A 17,951-nucleotide genomic window follows, 5' to 3' on the forward strand; every position below is an offset into this window, starting at 1 on the left:
TTTTTAAAGCGAGAAGTTGTAATTTCAAGTTTTGGATGACAAAGAACAACCAATATCAGATCATGCTACTTATTTTTTCATACCATATTAACAGCACTTCTTTTTTCTAGTAGTATTCGAAATAGATTAGCTGTAATCTTGTTATCCTGGATACCTTGCTCAAGGCCACGATTATCATCTTGCATGAGTCTTCGATCCATGATAACTTCAATCTGACCTAACGAACAAACAAACAAACAAGCAAAACTGACCAGAGTTACTTACCACTGACATTCAGTGAGCATCACTTAAGTAGAAGCCATGATGCCTTGCTCTAAATTTCCCCTCCAGTCAAGGAGGTAGATTTATACAACCCACTACACCATGGGCTTTCTCTTGATAATAAATAGCTCAAAGTAGCTACTACAAATTCATAAAACAAGATAGCATTTCTATGTTTCTTTATTAGTGTTTCACAATATCTGATAAAAAATTTAAAAATGAGCCAGGACAGAACAAAATTTAAATAAAACTTTTTTCCAAAAAATTAACCTTAAGGAGTAAATTAAGTTCTCCAAACGTTTAGTAGCACCATTTAAAATCTAAAAATGCTTATGAGGTTTATTAGGAAATGCACATCGCACAGAGAGTAGTAAAATACACACAAATGGGTAGGTCTAAAAAAGGTCTGCAAATAAAATTTAGATTACTTGATATGAGGCAGGTCTCTGAGGAGGCCCTAGAATGTGGACACAACCATCAAATACTCCCTTGCTTCTCCGATACTGTGTTAGCGGGAGCACCAGTGTCCTGCCTCTCTGGAGACATGGATGAATCTAGAAACCAGTAAAAGGGGTCATACCTGGTCATATCTGGTTCCTTCATTTGCTATTCAATATTTCCATATTTCCTCTAGTTTAAGCTGTAAGCTAATTATTACATTATGAGATTAAAAAGTAAAAAGCAAAAAAAAAAAAAAATACCCAAAACTAGAGTCACATACATATATACATTTAAGATAATACTCAAATAAGACTTAGAAAACTGAAGTTACATGCTTAAAATTACATGCATATTCATTCATATCCATTACTATATTAAATTACATTTTGGTACAAAAGGAAAACAGCTAACACAAAAGACTTTAACAATTACTACTTTTAGTAATATGACTTCTAGTCATACCAACTCTGTTTAGCCTCTTTCTTCTGAATTTACGTATCCAGTACCTAAAATTAACAGAGATAAGTAGAAATCTCACAAGGCAGTATCAAGAAGACAACTGTCCAAGATTTAGTCCCCAGGCATAGAGATTAAATGGGCATATCAACCTCTTGGCAATTTCTAACTGTCTCCTGTCTCCAAATGTTGGTACATGTAACACGTGACTGGCACTTAGTGATCTCCTGGATTGTATTCAAATTGCTTTAATTCAAATACTAAGGTATTTGGTGGCTATAGCAGAAACACAGGAACTTTACTTCCTAGCTTTTCTTTATCAGGAAGTGAGACAATACTGCTTTGTTCATCATAGCTTGAGTCTTACTGTCTAGTTCTCTATTTAGAGCATTGCCTCGAGAATTTAAAACAGAGTTTAAAAATGGGTGGTTCAAGAGTCTTGTATGCCCCAAAGATGTTTTACGTTTTGTCAACATACCGTTTTTTTTTTTTTTAATTATAACAATATTTTACAGATTGAACAACTTCACGTAAAATCCAAGACTTTTGAACTCTTCTTCAAAAACTGAATTTAGCAACACTGGGCCCCTAACTGCACAGCAACGATGCTGCCCCACTGCACATCAGGAACATGCTCTTGAGTTTGCTCAAGTCTCCAACCCTCCCTACTGGATCCCTGTTGTGAAGCCATTCCTATTTTCATAACCGAATTCATGTCTTTATGGCATGAGTTTACATGATCTTATCTAATGAAGGCCACAAAGAAAAATGAGAAGTAGCAGATTTTTTCGTGTGTGTAAGTTATAGAATGTACATATATACCTCATGTAAAAAGTGGGTTTGTGTCAAAGGACACACCAGGCATCGGCACTCACTATCTACCTTGCTCCTTCAGACATTTATCTCTGCCAACACTAAGAATGTAAGAAAGAAGACCAATGATAACATGTATAATAACCAATTAAACATATGTATTATAAAGGATCAAAGTCTCTCATTAGAAAGACTTTCAAAAATTAATCAGTGTCTATTGTCTATTTTCTCTCACTTTTTGAGCATCACTTTCTCTCTTTTAGAATCCTTAAAGCCATACCTCTTTATCTCCATATCTCTATCATTTCTACTCCCTTCCTTCTTTCAGGTGGTAGCAGAATAGAAAGACCATGATTCGGAGAAGGACCTAAGTTTGAACCATTAACTTCTAAACTTTGCAAACTTAGGTAACTTCTCTAAACCTCTGAATCTGAGTTTCCACATCCATTAAATCATGATGATGATGGTGACCTCTGCAAAGAACACACTATTAAGAGACGCAAATTATCTTTAAAAAGCAATCTTAACATGTAGTTTTATGTCTCCTGTTCTTCATCTGAAGATTTAGGAGATTCATCATTTTATGTTGTTCTCACAAAACCCAAAATTAACTAATAGTCTGGTTGTAGGAAGAAAAAAGCTGAAAAGAAGACAGGGAGGTTTTAAGTGGAGATTATACCACATCTGACCAAAAGAAAAAGTATACACTTGGAATTGAAACCTTTCAGAGTGAAAAGAATTTAAGCAATACATACCACTATTCAAACTTGAAACCCCTAAAGACTGAGCAGAGAGCAGTGTCAAACGATGTTTGGCATCCTGGATATAGGCCATTGTGGTCATTGGATAGACATTTGCTTGAAGGGGCAATTTGCTCAGTGTCATTCTAGGTTGAATCTATAAAACAAAACAATTAAAAAATTGAATCAGGCAATTTTTCTTCCCAAGAGAAAAAAGAAGCTTCCTTTTTTGTTCAATGGAAGAAATAATTGAAAAATTAAAACATTATTTAAAACAATATGAAGGAAAACCACAAGGATGTGAGAAAACAATTTTTAAGTGGAACAGGTAGGATTTTTCCAGATTTTTAAAACAGAGATTCTTACTTAAATTCAGCATAAAAATGCTTAAAAGTCTTCTAGCTCTCCAATATTTGCATAAAACAAATTATAAAGGTATTAAGTATTCATTTCTCATCTAAATCTAACATACTGCTCTTATAATGAATGCTAAGCATAATAGCTCTCTATCCCCTTTCAAGAAATATCTCTTATTATTCTTGGTTTTAATAAATACCACAGATCTCCCCACCAAATCTACTAAGATATTACATTATAATCAAATGCATACTTATATTTAAAAAACACTCAGTGCTTACTCTTTTTGATTAGTTTCAAGGTAGATAGTTCCAAATTCCAATTCCTTGGAGCCTAGTACCTGAACATTTGAAATATGACTATTTTTTGAGAGAGTCTGTCAGTAACCCCAAAGCCGGTCTGGGTCACAGTGACTGATTCTAAACTCAGAACCCTGTTATCAGTGAATCCTTAATGATGCCACACAAAAATGTCATTTCTTCATTTAAACTCATGAAAGTTGGACACAAAAGTGAAGAGGTATAAAGTTAGCCCAATAGTTAACATGTACTAAGTGCCCATTAACGAAAGGCACAGTCCTGAATATTTCACAAATCTGATCTTTAATCTTCCCAGCAACACTGAAATACGTCCCTCAAATTACTGGTTGTACTGGGTTGAATAATGCCTGCCTCACTAAAATTCCTGTCCACCCACAAACACCAACTGTGAATGTGATCTTATTTTGAAACAGCCTTTGCAGAAATAGATGAGGTCATTCTGGATTACAGTGGGCCCTAACCTAATGAGTGGCATCTTTACAAGAAGGACATTTGGACACAGACAGACAGATACAGAGACGTAGGGAGAACGCAGTATGACAAAAGAGGTAGAGATGGGAATGATGCCTCCACAAACCAAGGAAAATCAAACATGGGCAACCACTAAAAGCTGGGAAAAAGCAGGAAGGATATTTCCCTATAGCCTTTGTCGGAAATATGGCCCTGCCAACGCCTTGATGTTAAAAGTCTAGTCTCCAGAACTGTGAAAGAATAAAGTTTTGTTGTTTTACATGATTCCCGTTTGTATGGCAGCCTTGGGAAATTAATAAACTGATAAAGCAACAACTGTAAAATGTTTAAAGAAAAAAAAAAGTAAAGCTACCTTAAAAGAATTAACTATTTCTAATTTCCAAACCCAATTAATTTGTTTAAGTAAACTTGTTTTAAAAATGTAAAACTACCACAATCGTGTTATTGCTACTCCTAACTACCCACCTGTGGGGCTAGACATCTAGTTTTGCCCAAGTACTACTATATACAAAGTTTAAAAAATTAGCTGGGTATGGTGGTGTGTGCCTGTAGTCCCAGCTACTTGGGAAGCTGAGGCAGGAGAATTGCTTCAACCTGGAGGCAGAGGCTACTAAAAAAAAAAAAAAAAAAAAAACCAAAAAAGTATAATCCATCGATCCCTAATTATGTTTCCTTTCTGGTAGATAAATTTATATATATATATATGTTTTCAGCATCAATGTATTTAACATCATAGTGGTCACCCAATCTACCCTTTGAACAAATAAATCCTTACAAAAAGATGTTCTTAAAAAATGGTCTCCCAAATATTTGTTTTAACTTTAGGTATTTGATTAAATACAGAACCTGTAATTGTCTGTCAAAATTCAGTTTTATTTTATAAATAATTTGAAACTTTAGATATTATTTTTCAAATAATCCAAAATTAACTGGCCCATTATTACATATAAGAATCATATACTAATACAACCATCACTTAAACATTTTCATAGAAAATTACCTGGTATCCATTTAGGTCAGTATAAAATCTATTTTGACTTTTTATATCAGAAGAAATTTTCATTGCAATCTCACGGTTATATACTTTTCGGATGTCCACAATATTGGAAACTTCCACAGACTGTCCTTCTATTCCTATATTTAAAAATACATATAGATTAACAGAAAAAAATTACTTGCCTCACCTTTCTTAAATATAGTATACAGAACTCATTCCAAAGTTACATACATTTTCTTGTTTTCTACTCCCTGTTTTAACATCTCTCATATAATAAATGCTATGACAATTTATCTTTTCTTTTTAAAAAATATCAGAAGGTAGACAGCATTTCCTCAGAGAAGCATATTATTCAACTAAAGAATGAAGCAGCTGGGATGAAAAAAATGTAGATGATATATAACATGCAAATGATCCTCTGAGTTCTAGAGCGGAAAGAGGACATGACATGAAAAAAGGGTAGTCCTGCTACAGGCGGGTCCACTTCTCATCTGCACCACCACTCCCCAACATAGCCATTCTAGCCTGCTTTTTCACCATTCTCTCCTTACACACCAGAAATTATGAGCCAGTAAAGTTTATATTCTGTTGATTCAAGAGAGAGTATATTATTGCTCAAAAAAGACAGGAGATCCAATGAGATGATTTGTGGCTGAAAGTCATATTAACATATTAGTATTTGTGGACTATAATCTGGAAAGCTCTTCGGAAGTCAAATCAATTTTAACTTAACTTGAGTTTAGTAACTCTTAGGACCCCCTGTTATGAAATTGAACCATTTTATCCTTTGCTATACAAAGCAGAGGACAGCTTTAAAAAGTACCTAACATATCAAACATTCATTTGGATAAGCCTCAAGTGTTTACTGACTTCTGTCACTCTACCTTAATTGTATCTTCAGGTCCTCAGTGAGGCCTCGGGTTAATTTCAAAGATAGAAAGAGAAATTAAGAGGAAATCCAACACACTTAATACAGATCAAGGGTGTTATGAGATAAAAAGAAATGAATTAACGGCATTCGCAGTGACCTGTATGATACTGGAGACTATTACTCTAAGTGAAGTAATGCAGGAACAGAAAGTCAAACATCGTTATGTTCTCACTGATATGCGGGAGCTAAGCTATGAGTATGCAAAGGTATAAGAATGATACGGTGGACTTTGGGGACTTGGGAGGAAAGGTTAGAGGTGGGTAAGGGATAAAAGACTACAAACAAGATTCAGCTTATACTGCTCGGGTGATGGAAGGACCAAAAACTCACAAATCACCACTAAAAAACTTACTCATGCAACCAAATTCCACCTGTACCCCAATAACCTATGGGAAAAAATTTTTTAAAGAGTATGTGAGAGATTTATCTGAAAAGTACAGTGGAAATTATAAAATGTCCATAACAATTTAGTGATAAATAACACTTAAATGGACTGAAGCCTCTAGGAACAGAATTTTCAGAATGCTCACTGAACTTCTTTCCAGTATATACTACTCTTCCAACTCAATTGGAGCTAACTTCAATTTCTTACTACATTCATAAAACTACTAAGAGTACCAGCTTCATGGGTGAGGAAATGGGGAATGTCCTTTATTTAAAAAAAAAAAAAAAAAAAAAAAAAAGAAAGAAAAGAAAAAAAGACAGGGTCTCACTAGGTGGTCCAGGCTGGCCTTGGACTCCTAGGCTCAAACAATCTTTTCACCTAGATCTCCTGAGCAGCTGGGACTACAGGCACGTGCTACTGCACCCAGCTGATGCCTTTTTTTTTTTTTTAAAGGGCCATAGTCTGAACCACTAACCTCTGTCAGTTACCTACACATGTACATTTCCTGATGACAGTTACTAGAAGGACCTGCATAGACAGATGACTCAAATATCTCCACCACTCATTGGGAAGTTGAAAAAAAAAATCACATAAATAACTGATGATAAATAACAGTATCTTCTCTAACCTAGGAAATGCATTACTCTAAATGCAAACCTTCTTTTCAGTATGCTTACATTAACAGAAATATTTTTGTAAAGCCAAAAGGAATGTATATGGAATTTTAATAGTAGCAGATAAGTAAGCATCTACAAATGAACCAAAAACATTCAAAACACAAAATGTAGCACCAAACATGATAGTACTCAGGTAATGCTAGGGAGCATGGCTTATGACAAGAAGTAAACTCTAACTTACTAAAAGTATTCATTGGGTTTTTAGCACTGTTTTATGTTTTCTTCTTTCTAGATCAGATATTCTCTCACAGGTCAACAGAATACATGAAATGAAATAAAGCCTTAACAAAAGAGAACATCATTAATTTCAATTCATGTATCTCCAGAAATCATTTATAAAAGAATATGCTTCAAGAAAAAAAATAATAATTTCACATTATCTCTAGCAATAATAAAGTATTCTGTTAAGCAAAATCATCTTTCTAAACCTCAGTATTATACTCAGATCTTGTTGTGGCAACAAACATTTAAAGCTCTCTAAAAGGAGCCTTTATGTCCATTCATAATTCAGCAAGATAAAAATTTAAATTCTGTATCAGGAGAGACTTTTAAAATAAGATTAAACTTAACATACTTATTACAAACAAGACAAACAAAACCTGTAATGGTCATAAAAGCAAGAGAGTATCCCTGAGTTCTCAATGACTATTTTTTTAAAGAACAGTATATGGCTAAAGAACAGTATATGTGAGTGAGTGAAAGGACTGCCAATTATTCCTATTCTGTGAAGAATTCCCTAAGTTGTCTCTTCCCCAAAGAAGCTCATGCAATAGAAAGGAGAACTTCCTGGGAAAAAGGAATGCAAACCAGTGGTACCCAGTGGTCTGTTGTACCTGTGCATCACATGGCAGCAAAAGTGCTATTTTTTTACTACAGTGGCTCTACCTAGGCATGAATGGCCTGGGCTTTCTAAGTCCCTCTGTTTTTTTTTTCCAACACAAGATTAGTCACTGGGGAAAGAAAGGAGTGACGCCATTCTCAGGTTTCAACGAAGAGAAATACATGCCCTCTTGCTGCTAACTCTCTCCTTGGAAGAGAGAATGGAGGTTGTTTATCCTTATTTACATAGGCTATGCAAGGTAGAACAGAGCCAGTTCACAGGTGAAAAGTGATAACAAAAAGGCCAAAAAGAGTCCTTCAGAAGGCCCCACTACACCAGAATGCTCTGTAGATGCTTTAGATTCCAGTTCCACCCCCACGGTTAGGATTTTTTTTTTTTCTCCCTACAGAATGTTAGCTTCTCGTAGACACAGACTGTCTTACACACCATCTTTGCATTCCAGTTCTTAACAACATTTGGGGAACAAGGTAAGTATTGAATCACTGTTAAACAGAAACAGTTAAGATGTTAAAGCCTGTCCTTCATCATGCAGAAGTTAGCTGACATGGGACGAAAGCAAACTGGGCTATGGCTAAAGTTTAAGTAGCTGGAAAGATGAGGGAATAAGGGCTTTCATTTTACATACATGTTACATGCACATTAGAATATAAGTTCCTTAAGGTGAGAGACCATGTCTTATTTATCTTCATGTCTCAGCATGTAGAAAGTGTACAATAAATGTATGCTTAGTGAAGGGTGGCAGCTATGAGGCAATGGCAAGAGCCAAGAATTATTGATGCTTACTATGTACCATATGTTTACTACAAGCTCTCTATATAATGACTCATTTCATCCTGACCCTAAGCCGAGGAAGAAATCATTTGCCCAAGGACAACACTGGCAGAACCAGAACTAAACCACTCCATCATCATGCCTCACTGGCAGACCAACTAATGGAGAAGACTCAAGTTACTTTGGGACCAAGTACTGAGAGAGGCCTTGTGGTAACTGAGTAGAGAGAAGACTTCCAGATTTTTTTTTAAATCCGATATGCTGTAAGAGCTATTTGAGTAAAATAAGGGACAAGGATTCTAGACCCCAAAAGCTCTTTAAAACAACCCAGAACTCTCTTTTAAAATGACACACTTACCTTGGAAGCCAAGAAAGTAATACATATTAAATATTAAAGATACATACTCTAGTGCACAGCAGTTCCTCCCCACTGTACCTAGCTGAAATGTACATAGTGGTGAGCCTAGGAGGCATGCACTAGCATGTTTACTGCATACTGGCTCTAGGAGCAAAAAAATGGGAAAACACACTAGATGCCCCTCAACAGAAAAATGAATAAATAAAATCACATACACCCGTGCTATGGAATGCTGTGTTACAAATGAAAAGAATGAGGTACCTGTCTCTCTTGGCAGAGAAACATCAGAAGAAAAAAGCTAAATGTAGCATTTGTATAGCATGATAAACTATGCTGAAGATTGACACAAACGCAATACTATACTTTCCCACAGGTTTAAGAGCATGTGGCGAGTGTACGCTTGCATATATATCTGAATTCCTCTCCTGAGCAGTGGATGGAGACAAACAGACAAAACTCCTCTAGCTATTCTGAAATGCAAAGTGTACTTTTCCAAGGAATATACTCTGATAACTCAGATACCACTCTCACCACACTCAACCAGTTATAGGAGTAAGAGGCAACAACTTGGGAAAAAGGACAAAAAAGAACCTCACTCAAATCCCAGGAAAGTCCAGTATCCTATCAGTGGTACCTAATGTGTGATTAGAACAACTCGTTAGATCAAGAGGGACAATAACAACTCGCCCACAGTCACCTAGGAAAAAGATGAGTGATGGTGAGATTCCTCAGAAAAATATTTAAGTCTGCAAATAAAAGTTTAACTGAAATCTAACATACAACTGTCAAATTACATAAAATAAATCTCCAAAAAGCCCATCTAAGATTCAAAGAAACATCTGAGTGTCTTAAAAATGCTGGCTCTCAGGCAAAAGGGAACCTTGCTATCCATGTAATTGTTGCTCTCATCTCTTTTCCTCCAATCTGTGTCTGAGCAGAGAGAATGACAGAACCATCACGTTGTTGCAGAAGTAGGATAATAATAGCTGTCATAAAAAACCAGGGTTTCCGATTTCAAGTATTCCCTCTTCAATTTGGGGAACATTTTGTTTTGTACCTTAATCGTCAAAAATATAAAAATACCTTTGCAATTATGCACTTACTTTAGTGACATTTTTGTGAACTTTATTCAACTTAGTTTAAAGCTCAAGCTTATGGTTATTAATTAACATATACTGCTTAATTCAATAAGTATGCTTATATGAAATTCTTACAACAATGATAAACTGAGTAAGTTAACATCTAAATGTTTCTAAAAAGAAAATATTATCATGACCATATTTAAAAAAACAAAATTGTACTTATATTTGAAAGTACCAAAATAAAAATGGTAAAAATTCCCACTACTGGATGACCTTTTTTTCCATGTTGACTCGCTCAATTTGTCATTCATTATAAGATCTAATTTATCCTCTGAGTCACTGCTGATTTCTGGGTCTGTAAATGTTCATATTGATTATTTCTCCACAAGTGAAAATTGTAACATCTGCTTTCAATGAATACAAATTTTAGTAGATTTCATTCCAAGTCACAAATTTGAGAAAATGATATACTGCTTTGTGCCATTCATAAAACATTACTAAACAGCTACAATTACTTATCAATCACTAGTTAGGCACTAGTGTATATATTTTATGCTTTTCATTTCTATAATTCTCACAAAAACGTCAGAAAGTAAATGTGTACAAAAACGGTATGGCATTTTGATCACATGGATTGCAAATGTTGGGTAAAGATTATACCAATAAACTGATATACTTGAAGACATAATAACTGAAAAATATATAACAAAACTGAAAAGCTGTCTTTTAAAAAAAAAAAGCATTGCTTTTATAAAACAACAGAATCTTTTGGAAGCTCTGTTTTGGAGGGATAACACTGACAACAGTTTTAACCTCAAAACAGATAATCAAAATAAAAACGGTCTAACTAAAATACTCCCCTAGGAGGTGAATCAAATAGCTCACAACACTGGAGTTTTTTGATACTTTCCCCATGACCCAGGCCTGGGCTGGTTTAGGACAGGGGAGAGAAGACAGCCGAACTAATCATGATATTTGATCTGCACATCTGCGACACTGACAGTTACTCCGAACTCACCTATTTCCTGTTTTCCCAAGCATGCTCCTTTCTAAGGGACCGTTAGACACGAGCAGATTCCTCACAGTGAGCTGCCTCCATGGCATTTGTTTCTTTTCCACCACTCTTACTTCTCCCAACTTACTAAAATAAGCAGCAGCATATCTCTCGCCCTCTTTAGTGGGTGCTGAACAAAGACAGTTCGCTATATTGGTCTGACTGGACTTTAATAACTAAGTAACAAATATTTCCGCGAAACATGAGGTTTCTAATTGCTTGCTTTCAACAAAATTGAAAGCATACCTAATCAGGTTGTCAGGCAGTACATCTTTAAGAATAATTGATTAAAATTAATGTTTGGCAATATATCACTCTGTGACTTATAGCATCTAATGTAGGAGTTGAAAGTACTGAATGATATTCCTATAACAAAACTCCTTTCATTACCAGCTACTTATTTATGTGAACAACTTTCCTTTGCAGTGATTTTTATAAAAACAAAAATGAACAAAATCATGTATCATTCCAGCAGTAAGTGACATTGATCAATGGATACATTATCTATTAGGAATAAAAAAGGTTAACCCATTGAAAAAATCTTTCCACTAAAATTTATAAAATAAAAATATTAAAATAGAAACATGTTACATTTTTTGGTCAACTGCATACTAATAATAATTTTTATATCTAAATCCAGAAGAAATAAAAGAATATTTAGAGCCTTATAACGGACTTTTAAAACATGTATATGTGTGTGTGTATATATATAAATAAACACAAACACACGATTTTTTTTTTTTTGAGAATAAAAGACTGACCAATAAAAAGACTCTGAACCACAGAAATACTGCATTAAGATAAAATTCTGTGGAGAAACAAAATGTAATTATAAGGAGAAAATAATGATGCGAAGTTTCTGACAGCTAAAGAAAAAGAGCTAGTGCAGGCTTTTAAAAAACACATGATTTAGTACCACTGCCCATTGAATATGCTTATTTTTAAAAGTCCCCATGTACAACACACCAAAAATAACATCCTTTGCAATTATTTAAATGTATAAAGAAAAACTACAAGTCAATTAAGAAATATATAAGGGATAAAGAGTTCTTCAAATCCTTATAGTAGGGTTCTAAACAACCATACCTCACACTTTATGATATTCTTTTCCTCCTTTCTGTCTTTCATGTGACATTCTCTAATACCTAGCCTCTCAAGAACTCACTTCCTGCATTAAATTCTTCCCAATTCCCTCTATGCTTAATGACCATGCTTTGTCTTGTAACACTCAACTCTCCAACCCATCTGGCTCACTCACTCTTGTAAGTAGATACCACACTCACTATGGGTCAGGTTCCTTGTATATTCACTCAGTGAATACTCCTAACACCTTTTGAAGTTGATTCTACTACTGTCAACATTTCACGATGATAAAATCAAAGCCAGATTGGCAGTAACCTGTGCAATCTGGTCAAACGGCTGCTAAGTGGCAGAGCTGGTATGGGCCTGGGAATAAAACACAAGAAAACTGGCTCTGAAGCCTCAACTCTGAACCATTACACATCTCCTTTGTTTCTTACCTCTGTGCCCTTCACCTGAGTTCAGTGCAACCCACCTTTGCAGGGAGTGGTGCTTCCTTGCTAAGGAGTTATGGTTTCAACAAGCAGCTGCTCTCAAACAACCCCAAAGATAACCTCTGAGTTCTGAATCTTGTGTAACCAGAATGTGCTTACAGTCCCTTAAAATAACTTTCTCTTTCATGCCTGTAGGGAATAATCAGATTCAACACATAGCTACTTATTTCAATTTTTAAAAGTTCCAATTAACAGGGAAAAAAAATCCTTAGCAGTCAATTGCATATTATGATATTCCAAAAATGTTTTAATTACCTAAGCCTGCCTAGCTATATAACTTACTTAATGCTTTTTAGTTTTAAATCAAACTAAATATGGAATATAGCTCTGGAAAAAAATAAGAGATTGATTGCAAACCATCTTAATGTCCTCATGAATCTTTTTATGGAAATAAAAAGAACTTCAGTCAAGCTCTGAGACCTTGTTTACAAGTGAGGCAGACTCCAGGGATGGAAGGCCCAGATTCAAGCATGTTTAGAAGATGAATTTAATCACTTCTTGGCCTTTTGGCTAAGATCAAGTGTAGAAAATGAATTTAGAAGCAGGGAGTCAGGCACAAGAGACTTTATGTGAAACTAAGTTGTATGAAGACTCTTTGATGGTTACACCTAATTGAACATTTACCTTTTTTATAGATTAAGAAACTGAGTCCCTAAGAAATTAAAGGACAAACCCATATTCCTCTAGTTTGCTTAGAAGTAAAACCAAGGATTTGGATCTCTAAATCCCAATGTGATTCCCTTATAAGGGAGGTATTCAAAAGTTTCATGGACAATGCCTATCATGAAAAACTATGCATGGATTTTCATCAAAATAAATGCATAGTTGTTGTAACATGTCTGAACAGGATCTAGTTTGAAGCACTAAGGGTGAGACTTCAGTTTGAAAAGAGCCCCTATCAGAGCAATATAAATTATGCTAAAATTTAAACAAGAATAAACATCAAATTTTTGGTGGAACTTGGGTGGAAGAATAGTGAAATCGCTCATGCTTTATGAAGTTTATGGGGACAATGGTCCAAGAAAATCAGCAGTGTACAAAACGGAGAAATTGTTTTAAGAAGGGATGGGACTATGCTGAAGATGAAGACTGCATCAATTTCCAAGAAAAAGAAATTAAGTTTGCTCCTGCTCTAAGAAGAGAAGTAACAATTAGCAGCTTAAACAGTTCTGACTGAAAAATTGAAGTTGAGGAAACTTTCCACTCAATGGGTGCCAAAACTGTTGTGTCCAGATCAGCTGCAGACAAGAGCAGGGCTTTCAATTGAAATTTTAAATAAGTGGGATCAAGATCCTGAAACATTTCTTTGAAGAATTGTAATAGTAGATAGAACACAGCTTTACCAATATGATTCTGAAGACAAAGAACAATCAAAACAATGGCTAACAAGAGGTGGAAATGGTCCAGTCAAATGGTCAAAAGCAAAAGTCATGGCAACAGCTTTTTGGGATGTTCAAGGCATTTCGTTTGTTGACTTTCTGAAGGGCCAAAAAGAAAAAGTAACGTCTGTTTGTTATGAGAATGTTTTGAGAACATTAGCCAAAGTCTTAGCAAAAAGACACCCAGGAAAGTTTCATCAGAGTCCTTCTCCACCATAATGTTCCTGCTCATTCCTCTCATCAAACAAGGGCAATTTTGTGACAGTTTCAATGGAAAATCATTAGCCATTCACTTATAATGCTGATTTGGCTCCTCCTGACTTCTTTTTGTTTCCTAATCTTAAAAAAAAAAAATCTTTAAAGTAAGAAGACTGAAATGATTTCCAGGACCCTTAGTTCCTTAGGGATGGACTAAGTGTAGCATTGCTTATGAAAGTGTCATGAACTTGATGAAGCTTATGCTAATAAACAATTTACATTTTTATCTTGTAATTCCATTTGCCCGCAAACTTTTTGAAGTCCCCTAGTATGTTTAACTAGATGAAGCTCATTTTGACTCTCTAAAAACCAAGAGTCAGGTTACAAATCCACTTAGGTTTATATATTCAAAATTGCTCAGAGAAAAACTAAGCAACTCTCTTCAATTGCTAAATATGCCCATGCAAGAAAATCAGTCATTTCAGTCAATGCTTCCATACTTTTTGATGTCAGTTCATTACATTTTGCCCCCAGGCTACTTGTTTTCTTTGAGTAAGATCCATGACACATAATACTTTATAATATGTTGGTGGAAAATAGGGCAGGAATATCGCATTTAAGATATTTCCCCTATGGGTTAAAACATGGTTTACACACACATACTCAACTCTCTAACAAACACCTGCCATGGTCCTTTGCCAGTGAAATGTACACACCGGTTACCCATGGTGACCTAATTCTTCAAAGCAGCTGCTGATATCAGAAACTAGGGCACTAAAGTCCAACATACAGCTCTGAAGACAAATAAGGCCACAGTTAGCAATGTCGCTAACCTGTATTATATTATTGCAAGGTATGTACTTTCTATGTAGACGGAATATTAAATAAAACACAAGAGGATACGGGAGTTTCTGTTTGTATTATATTCTATCTTATAATCCCAGATTAACCAAAAAAATCTGAAGTAACAGCCTATATGGTAATGTTTAAAGCTTCAATTAAATGAAAGATAATTATACTGCAAGAAAAATTAATTCCCGCCTCCCTCAACTTTTCCCCCAGAAAAATATTATTTTCTACAAACAAAATAAATTATATTTCATTAAATTATGGGTGCTACAAAATGGATTCATTAAACCTGACATTGGCAAAGAATTAAACGTAATTAGAAATTTCTGAACTGCTCTGATCTTGCAGAGCTTTTAAGGCTAGTGAGCACAAGATTTCTTCTAATTTAGTATTTCTAGAAACCTTTTGAATGCGATATCTGAACGATAATAAAAAGAAAAATAAAGTGTTCTTTTAATAGCTTAAAAGATTATTAGAAAGAGACAGCCCTTCAACTGTACTTCTAATCATTTTCAGAATCCAGAGAGAAAGCAAATAGAAAAACTAAAGTTAAACACCAAACCAAAAACAAAAGTAGGTTGAACTATAAGTCCTCTCAACTCTGTTTCAATAGTTACTTTGGGGAGAAAAGGGTCAAAGAACAACTAAAGTAGAGATTGAGAAATATCAGAATATTTTGTCAGGTATGCATTACTTCAGATTTTTCTTAAAGAATGTTTTAGTAAATTGAATTTGAAAGGTTTTAAAAAAATAGCAAAAATAATCTTTAGTACAAACTCTTTGTTTCTTTATTCCTTGTTGCTGAGAGATCACTGACTCTTTTGTATAATTAACTGGTTTTGTATAATTAACCTAATACAATTACAGTATGTTACCATAAAATATCAAGTCTCTCTCCCCAACCCTCATTTCTTCCTTGATTGAAAATCTCATACTAATAACAAACAGTTTCATTTATTAATACTCATCCAAGTAACTGCATCTGGTTGGTTTAAGGGGGCAAAAGTAGCGTATGTCCAAAACTAGTTTAGTAAATTAAATTCAAGAATAAATATTTTTCTTATTTTATGCAATATTAGCTAAAAGCCGATCTACAAAAGCATGGAGGTTGGCTGACATTTTCTTTGCAACCTATAATAAAAAGCCACATTTTGTCTATGCATTTTGATCAATCATTCAGATGTCTGATTTCTGGAGGCCAAAGTTTAGAAAGTTAAACAACTTTCCAGTATTTCTTAATAGAGAAGACATGGCAGCAAATAACAGATAACTGAAGACTGATCATGCTTTCAGGCAGTATGAACACTTATAGAGCCAAACGCCCTGAAGACTTCACGTTTCTATCATGGGCCTTGATTAGTGATTTCATTAAAACCCCAATAAGCCAGGACTGAGAAAACCTGAGTCTTCAGGCAATGTGTGAAAAACAAGAGGGACAGATGAGTCATGAAGATTACTAAGGAAAGACTCTTTCCACAATGGGGCTTATCTTTTCCCAGAGGGATATGTGTTAAGATGAGCTCAAATACAAACATGGGCAGGTACATCGTGTGGAAAAAGCATTTCGGGTGATCCTGGTATCTCTATTTCCTACCAACTACTTTCATGTTGAAAAAAAAAATGATCTGGGCTACAAAGAAAGAAAAAAAGACTTATATGTCACTTCAAGTTTATATATGACAGCTTCAAGTTTAATCCAGGCAACTATTGTTAAAACTCATCAGTGAAGCACTCTAAGTTTGCATTACACTTATTTATCCATCATTTATCATTATTTCCTCACATGCACAAGAGAATACCAAGGAAGAGAAGACAAATAATCTAGAAAGGAAATACATGAAAAAAGAAAATTTGGCCAGGTGCAGTGGCTTCTGCCTGTAATCCCAGCACACTGGGAGGACAAGGCAGTTGGATCACCTGAGGTCAGGAGTTTAAGACCAGCCTGGTCAACATGGTGAAACCCTGACCCTACTAAAAATACAAAAATTAGCCAGGCGTGGTGGTATACACCTGTAGTCCCAGCTACTAAGGAGGCTGAGGCAGGAGAATAGCTTGAACCAGCGAGGCAGAGGTTGCAATGAGCTGAGATCGTGCCACTGCACTCACTCTAGCCTGGGTGAGAGGGCAAGAAACTACCTCAAAAAAAAAAAGAGGGAGGAGGGCGGGGGAGGAAGGAAAGAAGGAAAGAAGGAAAATTTAAAAATAAAAAGAGAAAAGAGGCAGAGGCCAGACCAGCAAACAGAAATGGGATACATTGAGAACCACTTTGGAAGGCCAGGAGCCAGTCAAACCTCAGTGACCCCTACTCCTGCTTAATGCTATTAGCCACTGGACAGTTCACTGCCCAGAGTGGAACAGGAAGAGAAGAGGAAAGGAAAAATGACAAGCATTTAGTTCTGAAGAGTGCAGTTTGCTCAAATGAGTAAACAGACAAGCCAGAGTCTATAAATTTCTAAGTCAAGCATTAAGTACTTTGGCAAGCTAAGCTACACCCACCAGCAGCAGAACACGACCATCTAGTCTACACAAACTGCCCTATGATGTGAGAACTAGAGGCCCTGGATAATCCAAGGAAAACCCGAAAGATACAGTGACATGATAAATAAAAGCAAAAGCAATTATGCAAATATTCCTGATTGAGAAGTTGTCATTTTAGGATGAGTTGCTACAGCATTTACTCTGAGACACAGCCCATCTCTAAACATAACTGATAAAAAAACAATGCAAATAAAATTTGATGACACAAGTTTGTGCCAAATTGTGTGCCATGTTGTACTCAAGAAAAAACTTTTCCACTAAAAAACAAAAATTTTAAGCAAACTTAAAAATAGATGAGACTATCTTCTGTGTGAAAATGCTATAAAGCTGAAAATGTAACTTAGAGCTCTCAGGGGTATTAAACAATGGCTTACACAAGAGTACAAACATATGGTAAAAAATACAGTTTCTGACTTACGAGAAGTTTTGAGAAACTCAATAAAAGATTATTTCAGAAC

The 17,951-nt window shown here is 35.3% G+C and overlaps 1 protein-coding gene across 1 annotated transcript in view; it reads right to left on the minus strand.

Moving 5' to 3' along the window:
• The window catches only part of MAN2A1 (mannosidase alpha class 2A member 1), a 174,776-nt gene that overhangs the window by 21,729 nt on the left and 135,096 nt on the right, over window positions 1–17,951 (minus strand). Inside the window, exons 17-19 of the mRNA XM_003920707.4 lie at window positions 4,860–4,993; window positions 2,727–2,868; window positions 84–217 (exon numbers count right to left, since the gene is read on the minus strand). Coding sequence (XP_003920756.1) covers window positions 84–217; window positions 2,727–2,868; window positions 4,860–4,993 — 410 coding nt within the window. The remainder of the gene's footprint in view (window positions 1–83; window positions 218–2,726; window positions 2,869–4,859; window positions 4,994–17,951) is intronic.

The sequence above is a fragment of the Saimiri boliviensis genome, chromosome 1, assembly GCF_048565385.1.
Source record: "Saimiri boliviensis isolate mSaiBol1 chromosome 1, mSaiBol1.pri, whole genome shotgun sequence".
Taxonomy (NCBI): domain Eukaryota; kingdom Metazoa; phylum Chordata; class Mammalia; order Primates; family Cebidae; genus Saimiri; species Saimiri boliviensis.